At 40.9% G+C, this 12,002-nt stretch overlaps 1 protein-coding gene across 2 annotated transcripts in view; it reads left to right on the top strand.

Moving 5' to 3' along the window:
• Positions 1 to 8,499: 8,499 nt before the first annotated feature.
• Positions 8,500 to 12,002, top strand: part of UBE2W (ubiquitin conjugating enzyme E2 W) — a 36,916-nt gene continuing 33,413 nt past the window's right edge. The window contains exon 1 of one of the 2 annotated variants that reach the window (XM_048286154.1): positions 8,500 to 8,546. In XM_048286154.1, the coding sequence (XP_048142111.1) occupies positions 8,532 to 8,546 (15 nt within the window). In that variant the 5' untranslated portion in view covers positions 8,500 to 8,531. Of the gene's footprint in view, positions 8,547 to 8,704; positions 8,789 to 12,002 lie in introns of those variants that run through there. The other variant, XM_048286155.1, reaches the window with a different exon arrangement.

The raw sequence follows: 12,002 nt of genomic DNA, 5'->3' as shown, positions 1-12,002 counted from the left end.
CCCTGTGTTTCTGTTGATTTATGACTTCTTAGAGGAAGTGTTCATATGCAGAATCATCATTTTCATGGCTATACTATATGGTGAGCAAAATGCTAATGTAATTAATATTTGGGTAATAGGTTGTGAAGCTGAATGTGTAAAATTAAAGGTGGTAGGTTTTTTCATAGTTCTGAAGAGTTTAGTAAAGTGTTTAGATATCTGTGCTGCTCTGAATTACAAGTATCCATAATACTCAGCACTGAGTACTAAAAAAGCATGGTCTTCCTGAACAGGCTTGAAGAGGATACTTCCAAGGGTACTTCAAGGATATCTTGCTGGGGATATTTTGAAAACTTCAAGTGTCCCATAGTACTCCTTTTACTTAGAAAGGTAGTTCTGTAATTGAGGTTCAAATTTTAAGCTGAACTGCTGATTTAAGCCATAAAAACTACCAGATTCTTTATTAACTGTAAGCAATGAGAAGAGTCATGCTGCATTATGGTTTGTCATCATTTACATATGTATAAGCTGCTGAAGGAGTCTCTGATGGTCCCCAACATGAAATAGTCTGTGCATCTACAATGATCAGAAGTCCCTTCCACAAGACATGAAATTCCTTTTTGGTTTTGAACTTGAAGAAAGGAGGATTCACCATCAGGATTCACTGTGCCATTATAGTCAACAGATGTTGAACACGATATCCAAAAGGCATTTCTCAATTAACGGTAGGAAGTCTGGAAAACGGGTTGCTTCTGTGTGTGTTTTATCACTGTGTATTTTATTTCACAGGCCTAAATTGCAGTAGTGACTGTTTGGTTTGTTTTCCCTTTCTTCTTTTTACTTTGCCCATTGAAAGGGTGATCCCAACACTTGCCTAAATCTGTTGGTTTGTGTAATGAAGTGGACAAGGAACATAGTGGGGCAGGAAAGGTAACTTTTTAGTCCATGTTTTGTATTCCTAGTTTTATTTTGTCAGGTCTCAAATGTTGCAGTGTAATTCAAGGGAGTAACTGCAGTTACTGCAGAGTCAACAAAAGCACAGTGAGAAGTAGCACTATTCCTACCTAAAAACTAAGGGTCGAAGCTGTGGTATAAACTTAATTTCAACAACTGAGTAAGACAAAAATAGCAGGAGTAAGAGAAAAATAGCAGGAACTCATTAAAAATTGAGTGGATTTGGAAATTAAACTAGGATGCTTGTTTTTAAAGACAGACTAAAGCTTTAGAAAAAAAGGCTTTAGGGATTTTTCCCCCTAGAAAAAGTTCCAACTTTTGAAGGATTTTGACAAATAATGAACTGGATTGGAGTTGGATTTCTTTTGAAATGTAATTTATTAAGTGGTAATTTTATGGGAAGATTCCAGTGCTGTGAACTGCATGTGTGGCTGAATGTTTGGATGAGCTAGGAAAGAGCACAAAGTAGATTCTGTGTTTATTATCAGTCACCTGTGAAGTTTGAGTGTCATCACTAGGGCAGCACAGAGAAAAGAACAGGGAGTTTTTACTGAGTTTTAACAAGTGTTATATGTCATGAAATAAAGCCTTGCATATGTTGCATCTGAAATGTAGATTGTGCAATTTCTCTTCTATGGGAGAAAGGTCACTGAGATTAAGAAAAAAAAAAAAACAACCAAAAAAAGAGATCTATCTCTCTGTCATTACTACGTTACTGGTTTATGTTTACAGAATACAGGATTTTCCTCCCACACTAAATGGGAGGAGATCAGAATTGCAAGATCATGATTGTTCTTTGACAAATTGAGTTCTTCAACATTTTATCCTTTTGAGCTTTTGTAATCAGACAGTTTTCAAGATGTTAGTCATGTAATGTTTTGTAGTCTAACTTGTTGAGGGTGGAATTGGAAAATTAACTTAAAATTGCCCCTAAAATATGTACTGCATTTTAGATCAGTGAAAGTAACAACATGAGAGCTTTTAGATAAATTAAAATCTACAGTTCAGTGCTGCAGTTACTAGTTATCAGGATAGTTTTGTGGGATTAGTTTTTTGGGATAACATGCATGGATTAATGCTATTCCTTATTTATTTGTTGTTAATTTCTTTCTTCAACCAGAAGTTACTTTTAAGTTATAAAACAAATACTGTTAATTCCATTAATGTTAATTCACGTTTAAAACTGCCCTTTCAGGTGAGAATTCATAGCAAAGGATTTTCTTCCCGTGAGAAAAAATACTACTGGTATCCTATTTACACTAATAGAAAACTTCTATCTACCAAATCACTACTACACAAAACCATAAATAATACATAACTCCTATCTTGTGTTGCTATAAATTCTTCTTACTCTGTCTAGCAAAACAATGGGATGCCTGTTGTGCAGAATAAAAAGTTCTCAGTTTTGGTTGGTATCACCAAGCCTGAAAAATACCTAGAATTTTAATGCATTTGGCACAAAGGATTTATTTTCTCTTTGTACACAGGGAAAAGCTTCCTGCATTACCATACTAAGCTGACATACAATGTTTTCCAGAAGTGAGACTCCATTTGAGTCAGAATTATTTGTAGTTTGCTACAAATGAAATATGAAAATGATATATCAATATTTAACATTTAAGCTGCTTTCATAATTGTCATAGATATTTGGCATGTAATAAACAACTATGCCTTAAGGAGAGAACTGTCTGAAAATACCCAGCTGAAGTAGCTGAAAATTCTGTTTTTATATCATGGCTCTGTTTCACGGTAATCATATGCCATATGAAGGCTTGCTTTTCCCAAGGAACATTAAATAAACCAAGAGGCTGGACCCCTGTCATCTTGGTGTACAGTCCTGTGAAATTAAATTCTGCAAGCTCCATAAGTAGTGTGCAGGGTCCAGTGAGGGCAGTGTGCAGTCTGATGTGCACAGTTGGAGGAATTGCTTCTCAGCCCTTGGGAACTGTGGTAGTTTGTCACATCTGTAGAGGTTACCCAAGATGCCTCTTCTCCAGTAGTTTTATCTTGCTTCTAGACTGGCAAAACCAAGCAGCTTCTTAATTTTGAAAATTCTTTATCAATATCTTTTTTGTTGGTTATGAAGTCAGAGTCACTTCTGTGCATTCCTAACCACAACATGAACTAGCTATTCAGGTAACTCTTGGAGTCACCTGAGAAGCCTCCAGTTCACAGATTTTAGAGGTAAAATAAATTACTAAATTATAATTAGATTTGAATGTTGGGGGCATTATCACTGAGCAGCTCCTGAACATTTGGATTTGACAGACACAGTAATCAACCTGCCCACATAGGTTGTGGATGCTTTTGATTTGGAAGAACTTTCAATAATTACATAACATTACATTTTAAATGCGTTCATCTACTTAAGTGAGTATAGGTCCTACACAGTCCTCAGTAAATTTTTACAGCTTTTGTCTTTATAAGTATTTATCTTTACAGCATTTAAAAGTGTTAGAGGACTACTGGTGCCTAAAACCATGGTTTGACAATTACTACAAATTAGTAATTACAGAACATGGTGTCAAACAATAGGACAAGAGGCAATGGACAGAAACTGATGCCAAGGAACTGATGACAGAAACAGAAAGTTCCACCTGAATATGAGGAAGAACTTCTTTACTGTGCAGGTGACCAGGCACTGGAACAGGCTGCCCAGAGAGGTTGTGGAGTCTCCCTCACTGGAGATATTCAAGAACCTCCTGGATGCAACCCTGAGCAACATGCTCTGGGATGTCCCGGCTTGAGCAGGGAGGTTGGACCAGGTGACCCACTGTGGTCTCTTCCAACCTGACCCATTCTGTGATTCTGCATATTAGTAAAGCAGCCAATTCCACTCCTTTCCCCAGCCCCATGTCTTCCTTCTTCCCCTGCAGTAATTACAACTGTATCTGCACATAGTAAGACAAATTCTCTTCTGATCTGATGGAAATTACTTTGGTAGTTTAGCCTTCCTGTGGGTAACATGAAAGCCACAGACAACCCAGTGGCTGCAAAATCATCAAACCCTATACAAGAGAAGAAATGGAAGCATATGTCATCTGAGAACAAGATTACCCTCTTCTGCAGGAACTGCACTTGTAGCAGATTAGGAATAAGGTGAGACTTTTCCTTAACCTCTTTTCATGCCTTTGAAAGTCCTGGGATGGAAATGACATTTTGCCTGTTAAGAACTAAGATGAAAATGGAATGCACTGTTGATGAAAAATCTATATAATCACTAAGGAATAAAACAACAATAAAATCTCAACAGCACAAAGTTATCTTGCAAATTTAGGCTATTTTAAATTTTAGCTATGTGTGCAATTAAGTACTTTTACATTCTTGATATAATGTTGTCTTGGTTTCATTCTCCATCTTTAGTTGATGGTTTCTGCAGGTGCACCAAGCTTGTTTATAAGAAGATCTTCATTCCACAGCGTTTTTAAACTCAGTGCCCTTCCTTAAATTGGCAGGTAGGAGCAGAAGAAGCAGTTGGCACAATTCCTCTGAGGGGCAGGGAGTCCTCCATCCTCAGGAGATGCAATGTCCTGGCTCTGCAGATTACGATTGTGATGCCACTTGAGTAACAAGGGCAGTTAACACGAACATACAGTTGACTTCTCTTTAAGGAGACAAGATGAAAAGCTAAAAAGTACAGTGGACATAGGAAAAAGAAATTGAGCTCTCATGTCATTTTAGTAGCAGGAATCATAGAGGAGCAGGTAGTGACAGCTCCTTTTTTACAGAAAAAAAAAAGTGAGAGCAGAGGGAAAAAATGTTCAGTGACATTTGAAAACATTATGGACAACACAGGGAATGGAATGTGAAATTACAGGAACCCTAATCAAGAATTATATTTGACCTTTGTAAAACTGTCTTGGTATATCAGAAAATTATCTAATAAATGTAGTTTGAACATTAGTTGCATTTTCCCTATAAGTATAAGGGTATGCAAAGTCTGAAGAAAAGTGGATTTTTTAGGTCGACTTCAAGAATATTTACCAAAACAATTTTAGTAGGAGGTACAATTTTCATTATTTGCTCCATATGTTTTTGATATGTGAGTCATAATCATGTCAGATCAGTGTAAGATAGCCTCTGAAATAATGAAGATAACAGATTCAATTTCTCTTCCCCTTAATCTTTGAATATTTGGGACCCAGGACTCTGATCCTCGAAGTCTCTGGCAAAACTTGGGTTGACTGGTGAAAGATCAGACTGCATTAGCTAAATACTAGTTTTCTTTTTTAGAAACTAAACAGCTATTGTGTTGTCCATCTCTATACCTGCAAGAGATTAGGAAGGGTTAATTGCAGAAGTGTGTTCTTCTATGTTTTGCATAGGTAAAGGTCAACAGTGAAATGAAAACCAAATTACAACAACCTACTCCTAGTGAAATTTACCCTCTCTGGGAATTAGGGCCTTTCCTTACTGGGATTACTGGATAACTTAAGAAGAAGATACTGATATTCATATATTCTTTCTGGGAGTCTGATAATTGTGTTTGTTTTCTTACTGTGCTTATGGGACTGATTCGCTAATCCCTGTAGCATTATGCACTGTACAAAAACATCTCTGCAAGATAGGTTACCAAGAAATGAGGAAAGGGAAAAAACCCAACAGAACACAGGGATAATTCTCCAGATGCCCCTATTCCCGTGATGATAAGGAGCTAAAAAATGTTTCACATATATATTAGGCATTGCATGACGCTTTAAAAAACAAAGATGTGACAACAGTGATAAGACACCTTTGGTAGTCCTGTAAGAATAAACTCAAAGTGAATTCAGGGATGGGGGATCCTGCCCACGAGTTTCAGCTGCAGTGTAATGCTTTAGTTACTTACATACCCAGTTAAGATTGAGTAGGTAGTAATTAACTCATGCTCTATTTATATGCAGGGCAAACTGCCCCTTGGTTTTCATGCCTGCTATCCTCAGGAATAGGATTTGCAGCATAGATGAAGTTATCTCAGTAAACAATACTTCAGTAAATAAATGTAGTAGGTGCCTTGTTTTTAATATTGAAAAGCTCTGTGTGATAGGTAAAAAAGACTTCTTGAACATAAGGGCAGTTAAAAGCTATGAATTTTTTTTGCAAAGTTGGCTTTTCATTCAGAGATAATTTTTCTTTATTACAGAGTAGAAGTCATATTTGTACTGAATACAATTTGCTTAAGACCACAAAGCTGATCATTCCATGCAAAACCAGTTTGCAGTCTATGAAGTGTTCTGGCATTCATAAGCTTATGCTGCTTTATATCTTCTGACCTGCAACAGGGTTTTCTGGAAGAGGCTTAAGGAACTGAATATAATGGTTTGAAATCAGTTTTATCTCGCTGTGATTACATCAACACAGATAGTCAATATGTCCATGTTTATAAACGAACACATGTCCATTGCTTAACCTTGATGTTCTTGCTATCTTTGTGGCATATGGCATTAAGAGATGTATTTTAGGATAACCATATGTTTGGATTATGCAAAACAACAACAACTAGTAAAACAGAAATGTTCCACTTAATGCTGTAACAGCCTAAGTTAGTTCTGAAGAACTGCAGAAAGAGAAACCTCTACCAGGTCTATGTGTCTACTTAATGCAACAAATCCTCTGCAACCTAAATGGTCTTGCAAAAATAATACAGTAATAAATATTGACTTCCAGGGAAAACACAGTTGAGCAATGTCAGCTGGCATGGCACCAGGAGCCCATGGTTTGTGAATGAGAATTGAATTTAGAACACAAAGTACAAGACGCAGCTTACATGACAATACTTTTCCTATCCTTACTTTTGGTAGGCTAATCTCCTTTCCTACTCAAAAATCAACATATATTCATTCCGTCTTCAGCAAATTCCCACAAAGCCAAGGGGCTTGTTCGCTTCTGCAGCTACCTCACAGAGTAAGGATACTCCTGCTGCCTTCTTCTGCTTAAAGGGTTCTGCCTTTTAAACAAACCCCAAAGTTTGTACGCTTGCTTTAACATCGACGACACTGTTGATGCTGGATAGAAGTTGGACGCTGATGCCATGTTGTGCTGGTTTGTTGTTTTTCTCCAAGTAGCTGTTTTCAAAGTATTAAAAGCATAAGAGAAGGTAAAGCTTGTACATAGAGGTAGTACTTGCATCACACTAAATAATACGGTAGAACAAGACAGGCAGGCTTTTGGATGCAGAACTCTTCTAGAGGTCTAGCACTAAAGAAGATTTCTAAGGTAATACAAACTGCAAACAATTATTCAATAATTTAATTGTTTGCTTATCAGGCCATCTCTGAAGAAAAACTCCAGGCTACCACTGGAGCAGAGGTGACCCAGGGATTTTTTAACATCATCAGAAAGGAGAGGGGTGAAGGGACAGACAAAGGGGCTTCAGTGTTTTTGGAACGTGCAGCATGACCAGTGGGGAGATGGAGATTATAATGACCTATGAAATCAGTTTCTCTGTTAAATCCTTAGCTTTACATAACCACTGGGATTATAAATTTTATAGGTTGTCTTCGGATAAACATTTTGTAGGTTTATCTTGAGGATCCGTTAAGTCTGATATATTACAGCAGGAATAACAGCTTTATGAAGTGTGTTTCCGCAAGTTGTTTAATTTATTGATTGCACACAGTCACTCTACTGAGTGCTGCCTGTTTATATTCACCTACATAGATATGGCAAAATCATCTGGTGCGAAGGACAGGGGTTATTCCAGTCCAGGAAAGGAAAACGTAGAATCCAAAAATGCTCTGACTTAAAATACGTCCACCTTCATTTGGACTCGTACACCTCCAGACCAGCAGTGCAGGGGAATCAGATGATCCGTGGCAGAGTAGCACACAGGGAAGTCCACAGAAAGAGAGCCCCTCGCCAGGAGGGCCCCGCGGCTCGCAGCGGCGCTTCTCCAGTCGCGGGTGCCCAGCGCCCCGCGGCCCCGAGCCCGCGCAGCAGCGCCTGCCGCCGACCCCAGGCCGACCTGTGGTGGGATCTAGTGCCAAGGCACGGAGTAATGGGACAAACCGAAAGGGGAGAGATTTGGGTTAGATACCAGGAAGAAATTCTTTACTGTGAGGCTGGTGAGGCACTGAAGAGGCTGCCCAGCGAGGTTTCCGGATGCCCCATCCCTGGCAGTGATCAAAGCCAGGTTGGAATGGGGTCTGAGCAGCCTGGTCTGGTGGGAGGTGCCCCTGCGTCTGGCGGGGGTGTTGGATCTAGATGATCTTCAAGGTCCCTGCCCACTCCTTAACATTATATGGTTCTGTCATTCCATGACCCTCCCGCCGGGGCACACCAGGCGTGAGGGGAGCCCGGAGGAACGCGCAGTGCAACTCTAAAAACCTTCACACACAGAAGCCGGCCGGGGTCAACCCCTTCCCGCCCCCGCGGCTGGCGGTGACGGACATCGCGCCGCTCCCTCCCCGGCCGCAGGGCGAGCGGGGCGAGCGGGGCGAGCGCCGGAGCCTCCCTGGCGGCCGGCAAGGGCGGCGCGGGCACGTGACCTCCTGCGGCCCGCCCGCCCCGCGCACGCGCGGCCGCTCAACGGGCGGGCGCGGGCACGTGACAGGGGAGCGCGCGGGGCGGGGCCGTCCCGGCGGCGGCGCAGAGGGGAGGGGGGAGGAGGCGGATCCATCATGGCGTCGATGCAGGTGAGGCGTCTGCGGCGGAGTCCCCGCGGCAGCGCTGGGGCCGGGCGGCGGCAGGGGGAGCCGGGAGGAGCCGTTCCGCCGGGCGCGTGCGTGCGTGCATGTGCGCGCGGCGCGGTGCCGTGCGAAGAGCGGCGCAGAGGGAGGAACCGCCCGGGCAGAGGTTGAGGGCGTCGAGCTCCGGGTAGCGGGGCCGGGGAGGGCAGGTGGCGGCAGGGAAGGGCTGGTCCGGCGCCGCGATGGAGGTGAGACCCGCAGGGGTGTGAGAGGCGAGGCCGGGACTCTGACGGCGGCGGGCGGAGGCACCGGGCCCGGGGCGCGGGGAAGAGGCGCCTCAGGGAGGCGTCTGGCAGCGATGCCGCTGCTCCCTGGGCAGGCGAGGGAAGGGCGAAGAGATCCCTGCCCCCCCGGGACTTGAGGGGGCCGCAGGGAATGTATGGCACACCGTGCGGGGTGGGCGATCAGGGAGACCCTCCCGGTGGCATCGTGGGGACCGTGACCAGCAGCTCCGAGTTCCTGGGGTTACGGTTCTGTAATTCCCCCGCACGGGGGGCTGGGGCAGGCTGCGTGTTGCCCGTGAGGTTCTCTTTCTCTCCGTAAAATGAGGCTGCGGTGTGGTATCAGCCCTGTGGACAGGTAACGTCTGGCTTTCTCGGCCGGATGGGGTTGCTGTAGGTACAGTAGCGCGGAACATCATGCTGCCTGACAGGTATTTCCAGCTGAATTATTCATTCATACCGACTCCGAAGCGGTTCTTAAATAGGGGCTGCAGAAATTGCTCTGGTAGAATGGATCACTTTCACTGTGTGCTGCTGAGTGGGTGGTGCTTTATTATGACTGGGGCAGGAGAAAAGATCTCTAGCTTTTGTGGCAGTGGCTCCTGTCTTTTCTTATTTAACCAGCAAGTTCTCCGCTTTTCCTTGGATATTTGTAGTTTTCCACTTTGTTTTTATATTAGGATCATCTAGATCTCCTCTCTTCTCTCATTTTGGTCCAGTATAGCTTACGTTTTTTGTCACTAGTAGTAGAACAGCACAGAAAGAGTGTACAAAATGAATGAAATTTGTCTAATTGCCCTAATAACCCGGATTTAGTATAGCCAAAAAGAGTTAAAATGTCAAAGCATTGAACTTTATGGGATAAAAATTATTCTCCTGAAGTTTAGAAGTATACCCCCCCACCCATGGTATGTCTTTCAGAGTTACTGGAATGAAACGAGATCAAGAAGTTGAACATACTGTACAGAATGTTCTTCTTTAGCAGTATCTTAGGCAGGTAGTCTGATCTGCCTTGGTTTTATTCGCTCTATCTGGCAGATGTGGTTTTTCAGTGCTTTTCTTCTAATGTGCAGACTTCTACAAGCTCAACTGCAAAATAGAGGCTATAATTTATTAAGAAGTATCTTTCATAAAACTGTATGAAAAGCAGGGAAATGACAGCTGTGAACCGGGAAGGAGGCAATCTGTAAAGGGACTTGGTAAAGCTGTGCTGTGTTGCTCTCTCTGGCCTAGTAGATGACCTTCTACAGCATGCCTCACCCTAATTCCTGTTGCTCCCTCTGTAAAGGGGAAAAAATGGTTACATATTAAGTGAGGTTGTTAAGGATACATGAATGACAAATGTTGCCTAAATGTGAGATGTGTGGAGGGTAGTACTCACTTCCTGAAATTACAGCCATGGTAACTCTAATGGTGTAATTGCTTTCATTTTAGAAACACCAGCTGTAAGATGATGCTTTTTGTTTTCTTCCATGATGTTCTGTTGTCTTTTGATAAAGAGATTCAAGGACATTTATGAAGGTTTTTTTGTCTTTATGTTCCTAATTGCAAAATGCTCTAATTACTCTTTTCTATGTTTAGTAAACTACTAATTTAGTAATGTAGTTTAGCATATTGGAAAGGAGTTGTAAACAGGAAGCTTAAATGAAAATGTAGTAAGTGAACAGTAAAATTAAGTTCATCGTAGACATGCTCCCAGATGAGCAAGATTTCAAGGCTCTGAATTCTTCTATCAATTAACATTTATGTGTTCAGTGTGAAAAAAAGTTTTACAAAGGAAACTGGTATATATAATTTTAAGTGGGTTTTTTGGTTCAGAATGATTTAATTTATTATAATTAGTGCTATCTTCTAGTATCTAAGTTGCCTGACACAAAAAAGAAATGTCCTTTTTCTGATTAAGTTTAGTGTTTTTAAATACCCAGTGTTTACCTGAAATGTTTATGCAACTCATTGTCATTTCTGACTATACCAGTGGTCTGACACTCTACTATTATGACAATATTATTTATATTATTGATAAAAAAGATACATTGGTGCACAAAGTAAGTTCTAGTTACTTCTTGAACTGCTGTAATTTTATACAACAGTATATGATGCCCTAGGTTAATTACTTTTTATTTTTACAGGTCTACTGAAAAGTCTCTGATTAAGTTATGAGAGTTCTCTGATTAACCTGTTCTTAGTCAGTCTACTATGGAAGTTTAGGAACGTGTAGCAAATTGCCTCTTTTTGCTAATGGCTCTGAGCATTGACCTGAGTAGTTACTGCAGTTGAGTGGATGCACAGTAACTTGTAAAACTTGTGACTTTGAGTCTTCGTGTATATCGTTAAACTTACTGTGATTTTTGTATGTGTGGAGAGTCTTTAATGGTAGTTTTCTGTAACCCTCTTTTTCTACAATGATAGAAGCCAGTGTTGATGTGATCTTGTGTTTTGTTTTCTAACAACAATGTTGTTACTAATTTGCCACTGCTGGACTGGTTTAAACCCAGTTTGCATAACTTTAGGCAAATAATTTTTTTTTTAAAAAAAAGCTAACAGACCCCCAGACAAGCCTTTAAAGAAAGAGCACTTATTTTCAAGAATTTTCCCAGAAAAAGCCCAAGCTTGTGCAACTTTCTCCTGGAAAAATAACACAGAAATATTCTGAAAAGGTGTATGTCAAACAAGGGAGTAGAATGGATTTGCTCTAGAAGATTTTGATATAGCATCTTTAGTAATCTGAAGCTTTTAAAGGCAAATGCTAAAGAAACAGTAAACAGTTGTTCTCAGAACAGGTGGAAACACAGGATTTACATTATGAATAGAAGAGCAGGTAGAAAATAGAGCCAAGGAAGTTCAGTTGAAAATATACAGAAAATATGTCATTGCTGTTCAAAGTGTTAAATAATTAAAGCTTTTCCCTCAATGTGCAGATATGAACTATTTGCATCATAAACTTGAAAGATTGACTTTATTGATAATATTGACATCTTAATTACTATGATTTACCTTTCACCTCCTTTTAGTTTTAATGTCAGGCTGCTACAAACTCTGGATTTATTTGTGAGATTATGAAAACATTTAGAGAAATAGTTTTAGGTTTTTTTATCATCAGGCTAACTTCTCACATATTCTGTGAAGTTAGGCACATAAGACTTGTACGTGTAGGTATTTAAATCTGACTGAATGCAGAGCT

The sequence above is a fragment of the Corvus hawaiiensis genome, chromosome 26, assembly GCF_020740725.1.
Source record: "Corvus hawaiiensis isolate bCorHaw1 chromosome 26, bCorHaw1.pri.cur, whole genome shotgun sequence".
In the NCBI taxonomy this organism is placed as follows: Eukaryota; Metazoa; Chordata; class Aves; order Passeriformes; family Corvidae; genus Corvus; species Corvus hawaiiensis.
The sequence above is the reverse complement of the archived record's forward strand: the minus strand, read 5'-3'. Positions and strand labels throughout refer to the sequence as shown.